We start from the raw sequence: 16,909 nt of genomic DNA, 5'->3' as shown, positions 1-16,909 counted from the left end.
AATACTAATAAAGGTTGGGAAGAACCAAATAAACAAATTGAACATCACAAAATTTATAGAATGAAAATACAAAGCTCAATTGACAATGAGCTAGTAGATATCAATTTGGGTAGTGGCCCCATTCTATTTATTAGAGACGGTATTTCACTGGTTCATAGTCGTGATGATGTGCAGGTACATGTCAAGAAAGAAAAAAAACGGATTCAGACAGAGTATGAGGGAGAAGTTGAGAGCTATTTTGAGAGACCGGTCATCATGATCTAGGAAGGTCTAAGGTTCAAACCTTTTCAGTCTTGGTTCATTCAGAAGATATACGAGTGTCTGGGTACATGGGAGCTCGACGAACCCAGCTAGAGATGATCCATATCAGACTTTGAGCCAACAATGCTAATTAAGGTGCTGCTCAAGAGGCAACCCAATATGGTTTAAATTAGGAATAGTTTAGGAGTAGATTAAGAGAAGTTTTCCTCACATTTACCTCATTGTTTTTTGTTTATATGCTAACTTCAAGGTATGAAGAAGGCGTTCAAGTTCCCGCTAGGTCAATCCACTATCCTACAGTGAGAGGTACATTCCTAAACTCTACGAGAGCGCAATAAAAATAAAAAATTGAAAATATAAAACAAAGTAAAAGAGAGAAAAATGCATTGAGCACAAGAAAAAGAATAAAATAATAAAAAGATAGAAAAAAAAATTGCATTGTTTTTGCATCACAAGTTACCACACTACCTCTATCATATAAAAGCCATTCTCATGTAATTCGGTCTCCTAGATCTACAAGCCCTAATCTCCAAAAGCCCCAAAACTCAGAATCCCAATTCTCTCGTCACCATCTCCGACCTGCCCTCTTTACCGCCCTGCCCGATGCCGACACCCTTCATTCACCTTCCATCACCTTCCTTCACCACCACCACAAGCCTTTCAACATTATCCCTCCACCAACACCACCTATCCAGATTCGCACCCCGAAGCCCCAATTTCACCCTTCCACCTTCCCAATTGGTGATTTTATAGAGTTTTTACAAAGAAATCAAAATGAAGATCACCTTACAACAACTTTCTTGAGTTTAAAATCGGAGTTGGAGTATATTCTGCGAAGAAGAGACGAGAACGCTACAGACGTGCTCCATGCCTTTATTGTCACGACCAAAAGGAGAGAAATCAAACTGAAGATCGCCTTTATTGTCAGAGTTGTCCGGTCAAAATAATCCCTTCTAACTCCTCTACAAGAGTAGAGTGGCAAGTGGGTCGAATCCCACAAGGAACCGAAGGCAATCAATTCTTACGATATTAATGAGACTAACTTAGAAAAGTAACAAATGGGGGATTTTGGAAAACTGATTTGTTTGTTTTATTTAAATGGGACGAACACTTCATATGGTTGGTCTAACCTACTAGCATGATTCAATGGTCCTAGTTTCCTCTATTTGGGTTCTCTCTCTATTCCTAATGCCTATATGTCCTCTAATTACCCTAATCCGTGTTCTAGAATACCTAATTAAGTCAACTAGCCCTAATAGCTCTTACCTACAAATCCAGCCCTAAAACTATTAAGACTTTATCCTAGGCAACATTAAGTACAAGAATATATAGGAAGGTGTAGCGCCACCTGGCTACTAACACCTCATTAACCTCCACATTCCTACAAGTCCAACTAGTCCAAGTAGTGATTTGTGCTACTAAGTAGGCAATGTTCTCCAACTAGGATAAACCAGGCCCTAGCTATATTAAATTGAACTAAACAACCTATGTGATCAATCCAGAATGCAAGTTCAATTCAATAGATATTACAAGCAAGAGGATAAAGTAATAGAGACATATTATAATAAGAACCAAGGATAGAAACCTCACATTGAATCAGCCTAACGGCTCGAACCAACCATACAAAGTCTAGGAGACTACTCCTGACTCATTGCTAAACTATATAAATTGAAATGTGATTAATAATTCAAGGATGATTAGGGAGGAGGCAAAGCTCTCCCTATTTATTCTAAATGACAAGCATTAACCTACTAAAACCCTAGCCCATAGATTACAAATGAAGGAAGCCCAAAGCCCAAGCACTGCACAAGGAAAGGGTAGGGTTTCAGAGAAATCCCGGCCCGTCAGGGGTCCTGGACCGGGCCTTCAACTTTAGTCCTCGTGGGCTGGCGCGGGCCCAAGACGCGGTTGCGCCACTAGCACCAGCGGATCCGCTTTACACCTTTTTGGTTGTCTTTCCCTCGGAAGCTCCTAATCCTCGTATTTAGTGTCTCGGCTTTGCTTGGTCTGAATCATGACAATATGCACTCTAGACATGCCAAATTCCTCGATATAGGAGCTAACAGCCACGTATTATGATGTATTACGTGCTGCCTATCAGATATTCTCTCCAATGGTGAAGATGTCATCCATCTGAGTTGTTCTTGGTCTAGCTGCAGCCCTAGACCTGGAGATTGAGCAACTCGACATCAAGACGGTCTTCCTTCATGGTGACCTTGAGGAGGAGATTACATGGAGCAACCAGAATGATTAAAAGTCCCGGGCAAGGAGAACCTGGTGTGCCGACTTAGGAAGATCATGTTTGGCCTAAAGCAAGCTACAAGGTAGTGGTATAAGAAGTTCGACTCTTTTATGGCGGATCACAACTTCCATAAAACAATAATGACCACTATGTATACATGAAGAAGTATGAAAGCAATAAATTCCTCATACTTTTGCTCTGTCAACGGCATATGTTAATTATAGGTCACGACCACAACAATAGCTTCCATGAAGAAAGACTTGAGCAAGAGCTTTGCCATGAAAGATTTAGGACCGGCTAGACACATTTTTGAGATGAAGATCACTTGCAATCAGTATTCTAAAAATGCTAGGCGTGTGCTAGGTGGTGAGGGGGGCTTAGCGCCTAGGCGAGGCCTAGGCAGATCAATATTATAACACTTATTTTTTATATTTTAATATAATTCCCTTATATGAAAAACTAAATAGAAATATACTGATTCATAATAATTCATAATTTAACGATGTAGTTTTTATACAAGCATATAATTTGCTTATTAAGCATCCAAAATTCATAGACTTTATAGTATGTTTGATTAAAAAAAAGATCTACAAGACCACAATAAGCAAAAATTCTACAGTTTTCAACGCAAGATTCAAATTAATAAAATAGAAATATAATCTAATCCTCCATCTCTTCATTCTCATTATCCTCCTCAACTCGAACATTAACTTCTCGCTCCATGTCTGACTCATCAATCTTAAACTCGTCATCATCTTCATCTTTTCCATCAGACACAAAATCATCTTCATCAACTTCTCTTGCTTCCTCCAAACGGAACTCTTTCTTGGTCCCATTGATGCTTCACTCACCAAATCCGGTGTGCATACCGAAGGCATGATCTCGTCATCTTCATCATCACTTACTCCTTCAACCAACCATGATTGTACATAAGTAGCCTCGTTTGCTATAAGCAAATCAACTTTCCCACCTTTCTCTTTCTTGTTCTTGTTCTTCAATCTTGCATTGAATTGAACATACACTAGCTTATTCATTCACTCGGTGTCTAGCCTATTCCTCTTCTTTGTGTGAATCTAAAATAACAAATCAAACAAAACATAAGTAATACTAAATAATTATTCACAATTCATTACATAAATGCATAATTACCCCTTCAAAGGCACTCCATTTTCTTTCACATCCCGATGAGCTTGTTGTCAAAGAAAGAATTCTCATTGCAAGCCTTTGGAGATTAGGCACCTCAATACCATATTTAGACCACCATGAAACTATACATTCAAAAAATTAAAATTATTTAAGACATTAACAATAAAATTATCCAAAAGAATAAAAGAGAGAAATGTAATCATAACCAGATCATAACTCTCATCATTATTTTCACACCCTTTAGTTGCCAAAGCTCTTCTAAATACACCATCATTGGTCTTGTACTGGTTTAACTCCACATTTATCACTTGATTTTATATATCTATGTCCGGATAGAATCGTTCTATGCATGAGAAGACCCCTTCCATTACAAGTTCATTCTCTTCGGCAGACCACGTAGACCCGGTGTTGAAGAAGTAGTATGGATTCAACAAATAAGCGCTCAAGTGAAGTGGAGTATCAATACGCCCCTTTCCTTTGGCATCTACAATATCAAGTATAGGCTTGTATCTCTCACTTCTATGATTCAACCCCGCCTTAATTTCTTCTCTTGCCTTCTTCATCTCACCATACACAAAACCCATTGCCGGTTTCACATCTCCATCAACAAGTCTAAGTACCTTGACTAATGGTGTAAATGCACTTAAACACCTAGCAACACCATTCCAAAAGCTTTGTTGGACCATAATAGAATAAACCGCTTTCCCCTTTGTAGTCTTTGACCATTTTGCCTCTTCCCACTCCTTAGAGCTTACCATGTTTCTCAAATCCTCTTTCTTCTCAAGTAAACTTTGTAATGTTAAGAAATCCGTGGAAAATCTAGTCACCCCGGGTCGAATTATATTTCTTTGTGTACTTTTTTCTCATTAATGCCAAAGTCTTGTGATGAGAGTGGATAAAGATGGTAAAACTCTTAGCTTTATCAATTATATTCTTGAAAGAAGGAAGTTTACCGATTGCTTCAAGCATGAGATTAAGAGAGTGAGTGGCACATGGAGTCCAAAAGATACAAGGTCTCTTTGCAAGCAACATGTTTGCCGCCGCCATATTGTTTGAAGCATTATCCGTCACTACTTCAACCAATTTTTCTTCACCAAGACTTAGAAAGATAGTGCCAATTCTACAATTAACGCATAAATTCATAACGCTTCTCCTATTCCTATCGCTTCAAGCACCGGTCATGATAGAGCAACCATTTCTATCCTATTCTTCCTCTTGAACCTTGAGTGATTTCTTCACATTTTCCACTCCCCCCTTCAAGAGTTGATCTCTAAGAAGATAATGTCTTGGTGGTTGATAACCCGAACCAAATTGTCCAACCGCTTCACAAAATTGTTTAAAGTCATCATTGTCCAATGCACGGAAAGGAATAGCGGACCCATACACCCACCTAGCCAAGTATTGACGCACTTGAGTACTCTGATGTTTGTAAAGAGCATCATTGATATTTTGTTGCCTTCTTGCTTTGATTGCTTGTAAAGAATTGTCATCAACCTTGATGTTTGAAATATATTTTTCCATAGATCCAAGAGAACAAGGCGGCTTTTGGGCTCCTCTCCCTTTCATTTCTTCAATCTCTTTCAACTCACTAATTTTAACTTCACTTTTAAGGTTTGTATCTTCTTGCTTCTCTATTATGATTATTTTACTTTTTACCGCCTCAAGTGCTTCAGTGCATCGTAGCTTGTCTTCTTTTGATGAATTAAGACAAGTTGATATACTTCCCCTAATGCCGACAATGTGTTTCTTGGCTTGGTAAATTCCTCCACCATACTCAACTTTACATTTGATGCATTTCCACCTATCTTGATTCAATGGATTACATAGCATTGCATAATCCCATCCAGCATTGTCACTATTCCTATTTAATTTTGTAGTTGTCGAGGATGCCAAGGATGCCACTGTGTTGGAATTAGAAGTCATAGACGTGGCGTTTTTTATTTGATGGTGATTCTTGCGCCATAATATTGTTACCCTACATAAAAAAAAAAACATTCAGCTAAAAATAAACCACGACTACAACAAACCAAGAACTAATAAATCAATCATGCAAAAAAAAAGGGCAAAAAAAGCAAAAAATAAAACAGCAAAAAAACAGCACAAATCAACCTCACAAAAAACAACAAGCAACACAACACAAATCTGGGAAAAAACAGCAAGCAACACAACACAAATCTGGACAAAAAAACAGCAAGCAACACAAAATAATAGCACAAAAGAACATCTAATTAGTGACAACAAAAGAATAACTCAAATTAATGACAACAACTAGCTTGTATTCTATATGACTAAGTACATGTTGTATTTATGACAGCAAAATACATATTGGTTTAATGCCAACAACTAAAGTCTCAACTCAAATTCACAAGTAGTCTCAACTCAAGCACTATTACAAATATAACAAAATGACACAAGCAGAAGCTATTTCTCAAGCTGTATTATAGCAAAAGCTATCAACATTTAACAAACCCCATAGAATTCCATGAACAACATAAACAAAACACCAATTTTTCAGTAGCTATCAAGGATTCCAAATGAAGAACCAATAAACGCATCTATTTAAATCTCATTACAAACAAACACAAGCTAATGAATATCTGCTTCACTACACATCTCCTTAAAAGATTACTAGCATAAGCAAGAGTAGACCAAGCTAAATACATACACTAGGGATCATTCATAATTCTACAATGAAACCCCCTGAATCAGGTACGCCAATAACACACAAAACGACACCAACTGAATCAGGTAAAAAAATTGAATTCGAATTTCCACTATTCTAAATCGAAATTGAACAGATTTTTAAAGAATTCGAATTCCCACTGTTCTAAATCGAAATTGAATCAGTAAAAAATATGTTGAAAAAAAAATCAAACTTGAAGGCTTGAAGCAGACAGAGGAGTGCGTCTTGGTGGTCGCAGGTAGCCTCGTCCGTTGAAGACTTGAAGCCGGAAAGAGAGTCGGAGAGAGAGAAGTCGCCGGCGTCTAGTGTTCGCAGGTGGTGAAGTGAAGGCTGCCTCGTTGGTGGAGCCAGAAAAGAGAAGTCACAGCCTCGCTGGTGGTCGCAGCCTCCTGTATGAGCCGCGAGAGGGAGAAGCAGACAGTGAGATTTCGGCGGGGGGGGGGGACGAGAGGTGAGGTGTGAAGCCGGAGAGGGAGAGAACTGAGAAGGTGAGGCGTGACTTTGTTCGTGCGAAGGTGTGAGGAAGTAATTTAATTCTAACCCTAAAAAGCGCCTTTAAACGACTAGTAAAAAAAAGCCTAGTAGCGCCTATGCGTGTCTAGCCTCCTAGACGGACGACTTTTTCCCCCCACTAGAAAAAAACGACTAAGAGTTAATCGCAACATTGTAGGGGGCGCCTAGGCGTGTTTTTTAGAACACTGCTCGTGATAGATCGAGGAAGCTGCCATGGCTATCCCAAGACCGGTATATTGAAAAGGTGTTGGAGAGATTCAACATGCACAAGGCAAGGCCGATAAGCACTCCACTTGCTGGACACTTCAAGTTGAGTTCGGAGCATAGTCCAAAAAGTGAGAAGGTGAGGGAGGAAATGAAGACTACTCCATATGCATTATCGGTAGGTAGTCTTATGTACGCAATCTTGTGCACCAGGCCTGATATTGCCTATGCAGTTGGAGTTGTGAACCGCTTCCTAGAAAATCCGGGGAAGGAACATTGGGTAGCAGTGAAATGGATCCTCGGGTATCTACAAGGCACGACCAACAGATGCCTATGCTTTGGCAACGGAAAGCTTGAGCTAAAGGGCTATGCGGATGCAGACTGGGCCGGAGACCATGGTTCCAAGAAATCAACATTAGGCTATGTAACAACCTTTGTAGAGGGAGAAGTTTCTTGGCAATCGAAGCTACAAAAATGTGTTTCTTGTCAACAACCAAAGCAGAGTACATTGCAGCTATTGAAGCCTGCAAAGAGATGTTGTGGATGAAGAACTTCCTACAAGAGCTAGGAGTCAAGCAGGAGAAGTACACCCTACTATGTGATAACCAAAACGCTATTCACTTGGCAAAGAGTACGACTTTGCACTCCCGGTCGAAGCATATCGATATAAGCCATCATTGGATCAGAAAAGTTCTCGAAGGAAAGCTGCTACATGTCGACAAGGTACACGCAGATGAAAACTTGTCAGACGTAATGACCAAAATACTTCCGATGAAGAAGTTCAAAGACTGTTGTGAAGGCATTGGCGTTGCAACACATAATCCAGATATCATCAGCTTGAACATGTAGATCTAGCTCATACCCTTCGAATTCTTCACACAAATTGCCACTGATTTTATGTTTCAACTTGGTAAACACATACACATCATCTCTATCAACAATCATGAGCTGTACCTTGTTTCGGCATCCATTCTTCCCGATTCTGTTGCGAAGTACGGTAAGAGTATCATAGAGTAAGGTGAAAAAGAGAAAAGCATCAAGAAAATGAGATGATAATTGAAGTGAATATGCTGTAAGAGCATCGTTACAAGGACAGAAACTGCACGTTCAAGTAATACAACCTAAGAAACTAAGTGTAGCCTACAAGTCGTACTGGCCGGATGAACAGCGAGTTGGGTTTATCATCGACTGATTTGCTTCTTGACCTTAATGACCTGTGGTTCGTTGTCCCAGGTTTCACTTCATATATTTGTCATTGTGCACAGCAGCATGAAGATCATTGTTCTGACGGTTGAGATTCATCTTTAAGCTCCTTAGCATTCCTCACAACCATGTCATAGTTAATAGATGCCAACTGTGAAAGGTTCTGCACGCCGTAGCAAAGAGAATCAAGCAACGGAATATAGGGTCCTGATCTAATGAAAAGAAGACTAGATGACGCACCTTAAAAGAGAAATTGCTGAAGGAGTACTTGACTTGAAGGTTTGGACCACCAAAATCCGCCAAACTTCCACACTCGTCTCCCTGATATATATATACATGTGTTACTGTTGTACTAGGATTATTGTAACGGTTTCAAACCTAATGCAACGGTTACAGCCACAGTTCAGATGTCAGATATGTACCTCTTCATCTGGTGCGTTGCTAAATGAAGCAGTGGTACACGAGCTGCCGGTTTCAGTCATGTCATCGAAGTCGCTAGCTCCACGGAAGTGTTCGTCCTCGGGATTCCAAATGTAACGGCTCATGAAGTAGCTAGTGTCGAAAGCGCCTTCAGCTGATGGAATGAACATAGCCTTCTGTCTCTCAAGGCTCTCCCAGCTTATATTCTTCAAGAAAGGGTGGCTTTTAACCTCTCCTGACCCTGTTGCTCCCAGTCGCTGAACTGGACTCTCTGTTAACAATCTGCATCAACCAAACACACCACAATTACAACAATATTCCCTAAACAACATACATCTTTCCCTTTACACTTATAGTCTTACTTGTCAATTAAATCATAAGCCTCATAGCTCATTTCTTCTGGGACTTTCGGCCAGGGTATGTCTCTGTTCATGATATTGTCAAAAATTTGCTGCAACAGACATAACAGAGCAAATTACCTAATCAGCTTACTCAAGTGTCACTACCAAAAAGCTGATGAACAAACATTTCTTAAAGTTTGGCAATCTGGACAATTCAATCTCAATATATAGATCAATTAGAGAATTTCGGAATCGGTTATTTCGGGTTGGGTCATTTTAGGTTGCACTTTTATCGGGTCACAATGGTCAGATTATAACGGGTTTAATGTCCGGTCGGGTCGGGTTAACATGTCGGATGATATAGATTTTTTATCACTTTTTGTAATTTTTATTCAAAAATAAAAAAAAACTTTATTTATTAAATAAAAATAAAAATAACATAATTTTTTTACTTGATTTCATATTTTTATACTTATACTCTTCACCAACCATACTTTGACCTTTTAGTTTTTCGGGTCATCGGATCAGGTTAAAACATGTCGGATTTATATAACCAGACACGGATCAGATCGGGTTTGCGGGTCGGGTCCAAGTCTACTCTCAATTGGTCAAATATATTCTTAAAATTCCTTCATTGACGTGGTCAAAATATGTTTTTGAAATGAAAACTGCACGAAATCCTAAGACCACCTGCGATGATGATACTCCAAGTATCATAGACCATTTTTAAAAGGGAAATTAAAATAGTGTGTAATTTCTATTTAATGATTCAAAACCATAATTCTACTTAAGTATCATGTGTATGATACTCTCTCTTACACAAGATCATGAAAAAACTTACACATTTAACCCCGCTTTTCACTCATTTCCTATGTTGCACGGAAACGGAAACGGGAAACGGAAACGCCGGGAAACGGGGAAGCGGCATTTTAACAAAATAGTAAAATGGAACCAGCGGGGAAACGCCGATATATATTATATATCATTTTAAAGCTCTTGATCTACTTATTATTTTAGTATTAATAAGTTTATCTATAAAAAGAGAATTAACACAAAAGATGTCCAAAATATAAAAATAAAACCCAAGTCACAAGAAATCCAACCACATAATCCTAAATGAAGGAAACTTATAATCTGAAGATTCCTCTCCATTTCCACTTGCACTTCAAGCTAATAGATCTATGGAGAGTCGGAGACGGATTAAAGCTTTTGATTACCAATTCTCCATATTCCCCTAACACATCAATATTGAAATTAGGGCATAAGAAACTAATCAGAACTCAACTCACTACTCAGAACAGAACACTGTCATTCCCGGGAAAAATCAAGTCACGGAAATAGGGCAAAATCTCTATCATCATATAACTGAAATTCGACCTAAATCTGGAGGTTAGAGGTGGAAACGCACTAATGAAGAAATTAGGTTTTAATTTTGGTCAAAATTAGGTTAAAATTTTGGGTTTTTTTTGCCCAAAACGCAGTTCAGCGTTTCCACGACGTTTCCCCGCGCTTCCCCGTTTCCGACACCAAAACCTAGGCCATGTAGAGGTTTCCGTGCTTCATAGCTCATTTCTAATTAAAAAATAATCTCAACCATTTTAAATCATTTTTCAAAAAAAGAAAAATATAGAAAGCTAGTTATGATACTTGAAATGAGTATCAGTATCGTGGAGGTAAAGTATTATAAAAGACAAAAGAAAATTAAAAAATGATTATGAAACTTGATTTGGGTATTAATGCTGTCATTTGAGTTTGACCTACCTGTGGATGTTCGGCATTAAACGGAGGAATACCCACAAGTAGCTCGAAAAGAATCACCCCTACGGACCACCAATCAGCTGTTTTACCTGAGAAAAAACAAAATACGAGGAGGTAAAGAAGCCAATATTAGGGTAAAAAGGTTAAAACATCGTACTGTACTAACCATGTCCCATCCCCAGGAGAATTTCAGGTGCCAAATAGTCGGGCGTACCAACAACAGCGTGCTTCTCCTTCTGTTCATGCTTCGAACAATGTTTCCTTGCTGAATCACAATTCTCTTCACTCAAAAACGCCGAGCTGTTTACTGATGAACCCGACAAGTCATCTGTACTGTCAATAAGACCCACTCTAGACAGCCCAAAATCCGTCAACTGCACAATCAACAATAAACCCAACTGAATATCGATGTTCATCTACCAAGCACTTATCTAGAACATAAACAAGACCTTGATATGACCGTCAGGGCCTATTAATAAATTGTCAGGCTTCAAATCCCTATGTATAACATTTAGCGAATGTACATATTCCAACGCAAGCACCTGAAAACAACAACGAAAACTGAAACAACGATATCTTTAAACAAGCAAATTCTTTCAGCAACTTTTTGTGAAGAGACTTACAATTTCAGCAATATATACACGAGCCATACCCTCATCTAAGCAGCCGAGATTTCTTATCAGAGAGTAAAGATCACCTCCGTTGAGATACTCCATCACCAAGTAAAGATTTTCTTTGCATGTGAATGAGTAAAAGAAACGTACCTGGTTATTACCAAATCATGAGTTCAGATCAGAAAAAAAATTAAATATCTCTTGAGATGTTGCTGCTTACCACAAAAGGATTGCGTGCTGTGATAAGTATATTTCGCTCAGCCAATATGCTTTCTACAGCATTCTTACGGATCATATCAGCTTTCTTCAGAACCTTCTCAAAAAAATCATAAAAACTTATTGCATTCAGTTTCTATGAATCTAATACGAATCATCTAAGAGCAAGAACGGACCTTTATAGCAAACAAGTCACCGGTAGCTCTTTTCCTAGCAAGAAAAACCCGTCCAAACGCGCCTCTGCTAATTGGTTTAATGATTTCAAAATCTTCTATAGACGTACGGTCTTTAGTACTTGTATTGATTGGGCTTGCACGTAAGCTGCGTACTGTATCTTCTTCCACTGAGCTGTCATCATCACCCCACGCGTGTGATGAATCTACCTTTTCATCTTCTATCTGCCCACAAAGATGTATATACTTTTCCCTGTAAAATAGATTGGATATCTGTAAGTGGTGAAGAAATACACATTATGTTGTAGGATGTATTAGAGGATATAACTACTCACTGTAAGAGTTTTTCTATACGTCTTCCGAATGTCTCAACAACAAGTGCATCCACCTTTCGATCCTCAATTGAATACTTGAGATCATCAAGATAATCAAGCAAACGATCCAAAGATCTGTAATCTCCATTGTTCACGCCAGCAACACAACGAGCCACGTCCAGCAGCTTCTTTATCTGGAATTGAACAAAAGGTTACTAATTTTTTTATAGGATTTTTGCATTCAAAAGAGCATGACAAAAGACAATTTTGCCCCTAGTTTTAATAAAAACTTGAGGGTAGAATGACAATTTTTTTTTAAAAATGACGGAGAATTGAACATTAATGCTCATGGTGGCGAATTGGTAACAGAGCAACACTTTTGGATGGTTTAAAATAAGGCTCTGTTTGGTTACGAGTCTTTATTGTTTATAAACACCTTTTTTAAAATAAATACTTTTCTAGTTTACTTTTTCTTTCATACTCTCAGTCTTTTACAAAATTACATGCATTTTTATAAAAAGTACTTTTTATACCAAACACACTTTTAATAAAAAACCTCTTTATAAATAAAAAAGTTGTTATAAATATTCGAAACAAACTCTAAATATTGACATAGCAGGTGGTTAAACTCAAGTAACAGAGTTAGTTGGTTATGAAGGTGAGAAAAAAGGAACTAGTTTAATTCACCTGTTGATAGCTTTCATGTTCAGATATTGTCTTTTTCTTACTCAACATCAACTCAATCTGGCTTGTTCTTGGTGTTAGTGGTGAGCTCGGCGTGAAACTACCTGGTGAAGCTGTTTTCTTTTTAGTCTCAGACGAAACGTTCATATCATCCAAAATAGAACAATCCAGCATGGTTTCGGGGATTGAATTACTTTTGGGTGACAGGTCATCAGGAGTAGTTGACGTGGACAGGTTGGATGTCCATGATTCAAGCAAATTCTCAAGAGTTTCAGCAACTCTCTCTAGTCTCTCATTTACTGTTAACCCTTTCAAATCACATCTATCTGCAATTGTACATATCCTCGAGTGCTCCTCCACAAAAATGATTGGTATCTCAACCTCACATATACGACAAATCATAGAGTTGTCATACGTCACATGTTGATCACCTTTTTGTAATTCCGATGATGCCTCGACGTTATCACCAACAGCACTGTTTTTCCCTCTCCTGTTCTTTTTAGCCGGGTTAGATGGAAGCTTTTTCCACGACGACATTCTATAACCACTCGAAGCAGAATCACCGCTTTTCGCACTGCCAACTTCTTGATCATCTATACAACTTATATGAAGCGTGTCGTGCTTCAGAGTCAGACTAAGTGGTTGATGAGGTGGCGACGATGATGATGGCGGCTCTTCACTGAATTTCTCATTCCCAACAAATTCCTGATCCTCTGTTTCTCTATACACACCAAGATCGCTCAGTTGGTGAAAGAAAAGAAGACTGTTTTCTTCATAACAGCTCTCTTTCTGGACTTGAACTAAACGACTGCAACGGGTTAAGATAAAAAGTAGACGCGTGTGGGCCCGTTTAAGAGTCCCCCCTGCAGCTAACTCTTGCCTGCGGTCATCGAGTTTCTGAATTATACCTTCACATTCCATCCAAAACTCATTTGCTGACATTTTTGCGCAAACACGAGCTACAACCAGTAAGTCCTCCAATCCAGCTACCCATTCAGGATGAGACTCTGCACTTCTCTGCAGTAACGAAACCAAATCTCCAGCAAAAATACCCAAGTCATTGTTTACTTCTTCCTTTAGCTTGTCAAACTTTGCCCTGATCATTGCCAGGACCTGAAAGATCAAGCAGTATTTGAATCACCTCGAGTAATGTCTAATTTTCAAGTGGTGTATGTAAGTAAAGTGTTAAACCTCAATGTGTCCTAGTGCCCTTGACTTATGATAAGGAAAAGCTCGGACTCCTTTGGAGTTGAGTTCATGAGAGAAGCTCTTGATGTCACCTGGTTTCTTCTTCCTACAGCTTGTAAGACGTAGAATGGCGCGAACGCGAGGAGACTTCATCTCCTTGACAAATGCAGCACGATCCTGTAATGCAAACAAAGGAAACGGAGTTTAGCTAAATGAATTGACCCATCCGGATGAACCAGAAACATCTGAAGTTGTAATGAATCTCTGACCTCCAACCCAACATGTGGAGCTCCAGGGTGTTGTACTGACTTCAGAACTTTATTCCCTGCAGGAGTGTGAAACTACAGAGAGTTAGATTCAGCTGCACATAACCACAACTCCTTCTGTTAGATGTTGATTGTTCCCATTTGAAAAAATCACGATGTATATCAGATGGACAAAGTTCAATAAGAGGATAATATTCTGCCTCTTTTCTAAGGTTCAAGTCGAATTTATGCTCGGTGACAAAGTAAGGAATCCCATTTCATATGCAGGAAACATTATCAGACACTGCAATGCATATTTACAGCTCAGAACAATCACACCAAGTAGCAATGATAAGACCTATAAGTTAAGAATAACAGAAACGAAAACCAGACTCTACCTGAGAGATCAGTTAGACGATTAAAATCAGGAACTATGAATTTCCTCCTCATGTGAAGAGGTTCTATCTTCGCCTCAGCGGCTTCCTTTCGGCCAGGACTACCCGATCCCCGATGTAGCGAATGCATCGATCGCGAGGATTCTTCCTCATCCTCTTCCTTCGATTCATCTCCAATGCCGTCGCCGTCACCTTTCCGGCCGGCGAATCGGCTAGAAAACTGTGGCATTTTGTTCATCGTGGACATGGAGGACGACGCAGCGTCCGCTTCGGGCGGCGAATGAGATCCGGTCATTGGAGGCACGTGATGGCGATGGCAATGGGGGCGATGGGATGTCCGAGAATGCAAGGATCGAGTTGTTCAGCTGGACATGGCGTTGATTCGGGGAGAAAGAGAGGGAGAGAGGTGGGCAAAGGGTTGGGGAAAAGTCTATTGCAGGAGTTTTCGCGGCAAATCAGAACGAAGAGGGCGACACGTCAGCCTCCTAGCTTCCCCCAATGTTTTGATTTAAACGTGCTCCCCAATTCCCCTATCATCTCTATATCCCTTTCATCACTTTCTTTCTGCTTATTGCTCCATTGTACAACTAGAGTTCCGGCGGTCATTCGGTTTCTGAATCTTTTAACCACTCAAATATGAGATATTGAGGATAATCGAACCTCTTACTCATGACCTTACCACCAGCTATGAGCATATTGGTCTCGACGTTGATTTTCTTTAAATATTATACTTGGACTTGGAATATGATTTTTTTTTTTTACATGGCTAATATTAGGGTCTCCTCAACAAGAAGACATGCATACATCATCTATGCGGATAATGAACAAAAACTCTTAGATAATACAACGAACTGAAAAAGTTGTAGCATTGGAAGCCTCGACTCCTCGTCCTAACAACATCATCAGGTAACCAAAGCATCCGAATGAGAGGTAGCGTGTTATAGGAAGTTGAGAGAACTTGTTGGAGCCTAGTGCCACGTGGCCAAGTCTGTTACAAAAGTTCCAAATTTGTTATAGAAGCTCTTAGTGTTGGGACACATTCATTGGGTCTGAATTGATTCGCAATATCAGGGTAAGGAAAAAGCCTATGAGTCAAAAGCCCAAAGGAAAAGGAAGAAAAAGGTAAAATAGCTTGAATGACGTGACGTGATTGACTTAAGAGAGAAAGGTAGGGGACCATTTTTATTCCCTATAAATAGTAAGCGGAAATGAAGTACAAGGGTTCACTACTCAACATTCCTTTTGCAGGTCTGAAACTCTGCCCATTTTTACAGTGATTTGGCAAAATAATTATTCCTCTTTGGGAATAATTCTAGGTTAGCGAGTTGTATTCCCCCTCTCGAGGAAACGATCTCTTTCTACTCTACTTTCCCCTTAAACACTATTATACCCTCGGCTGTGCATCGAATGACTTGAGCGTCAGAGAGCCAGATCTAGAGGAAGATCTCCTCTGGGCTTGGTTGTGCAGGTACACTCGCGAGGAGAAGTGTCGAGACTCGTCCGAGCCATAATCAACTCTTGAAACCCTTGACTCCACGACTTCCCTACCCTAGCCAAAAAGAGCAAAAGCTTGGTTTTCAACCTCTCACGAGAAGTGTTGTATCATGAAGAACCTAGGCATCAATACTGGCATCGACCGTGGTTTTTTTCTCACTCAGTTAGGTCGCTCAAGAGTTCGAAAGATGGAAAGTGTCAGCAACACAACACACAAACGTCACGAGTCTCACACTCGAGGGACAACCGAGTCCAAGAATGGTACCGTCAAGAGTCGAGTTTATCTAACTTGAGAAGATGTTGCCGAGTACAATGAGTTTACTGCTTGGAAGAAAAGATACACCATCAAGAGGAGGACGACATGCTTCATCGGAAAGAAGACAAGAGACGTCGTCAGGCTGACAAAGAGAAGAGGAGTCTGTTAGAAGACGAGGTGAGACTCCTGCACGAGAGGGAGATCGAGAACGCCAAACTCCAACCTCAACCGACTTTGCAACCCCAAGGTCCCGAGCATGGCACAAGACCACTGCGCCACTCTGAGCCACCTCGGCCACCACGTGGTCAGTACGAGCGTGTTTATGACTTTCAGCCACCCCCTCTAAGAATACACGATCTTGTGTACGAGCCACAACTTTTACCCTTGAGGTTTTACGAGCCGGTTTATGAGCCACAACTCCCCCCCCCCAAATTCCACGAGCCAACCTACAACCCCATATATAATCAAGTTCTCGAATACCCTATTCACGATCCGTATATGGGGCCACGACATGGCAGCCATACCTTGTCCTGCCTAGCCATTCCTAGGGCACCAAGTC

At 39.9% G+C, this 16,909-nt stretch overlaps 1 protein-coding gene across 1 annotated transcript; it reads right to left on the bottom strand.

Moving 5' to 3' along the window:
- Window positions 1–8,325: 8,325 nt before the first annotated feature.
- Window positions 8,326–16,440, bottom strand: LOC141250421 (uncharacterized). The gene is made up of 15 exons (XM_073669964.1): window positions 16,384–16,440; window positions 15,991–16,149; window positions 13,964–14,116; window positions 12,776–13,885; window positions 12,110–12,282; window positions 11,778–12,027; window positions 11,606–11,698; window positions 11,395–11,535; window positions 11,221–11,313; window positions 10,938–11,145; window positions 10,775–10,860; window positions 9,035–9,123; window positions 8,675–8,954; window positions 8,493–8,573; window positions 8,326–8,415 (listed from the first exon to the last, which is right to left on the bottom strand). Exons 1-15 carry the CDS (start codon window positions 16,438–16,440, stop codon window positions 8,326–8,328), a joined length of 3,063 nt encoding a protein of 1,020 aa, XP_073526065.1.
- Window positions 16,441–16,909: the final 469 nt, after the last annotated feature.

The sequence above is a fragment of the Phyllobates terribilis genome, unplaced genomic scaffold (genome assembly GCF_046119375.1).
Source record: "Phyllobates terribilis strain yellow unplaced genomic scaffold, ASM4611937v1 Scaffold_5672__1_contigs__length_50030, whole genome shotgun sequence".
NCBI lineage: Eukaryota > Metazoa > Chordata > Amphibia > Anura > Dendrobatidae > Phyllobates > Phyllobates terribilis.
Note: the sequence above shows the minus strand (reverse complement) of the source record. Positions and strands in the feature narration are given on the sequence as shown.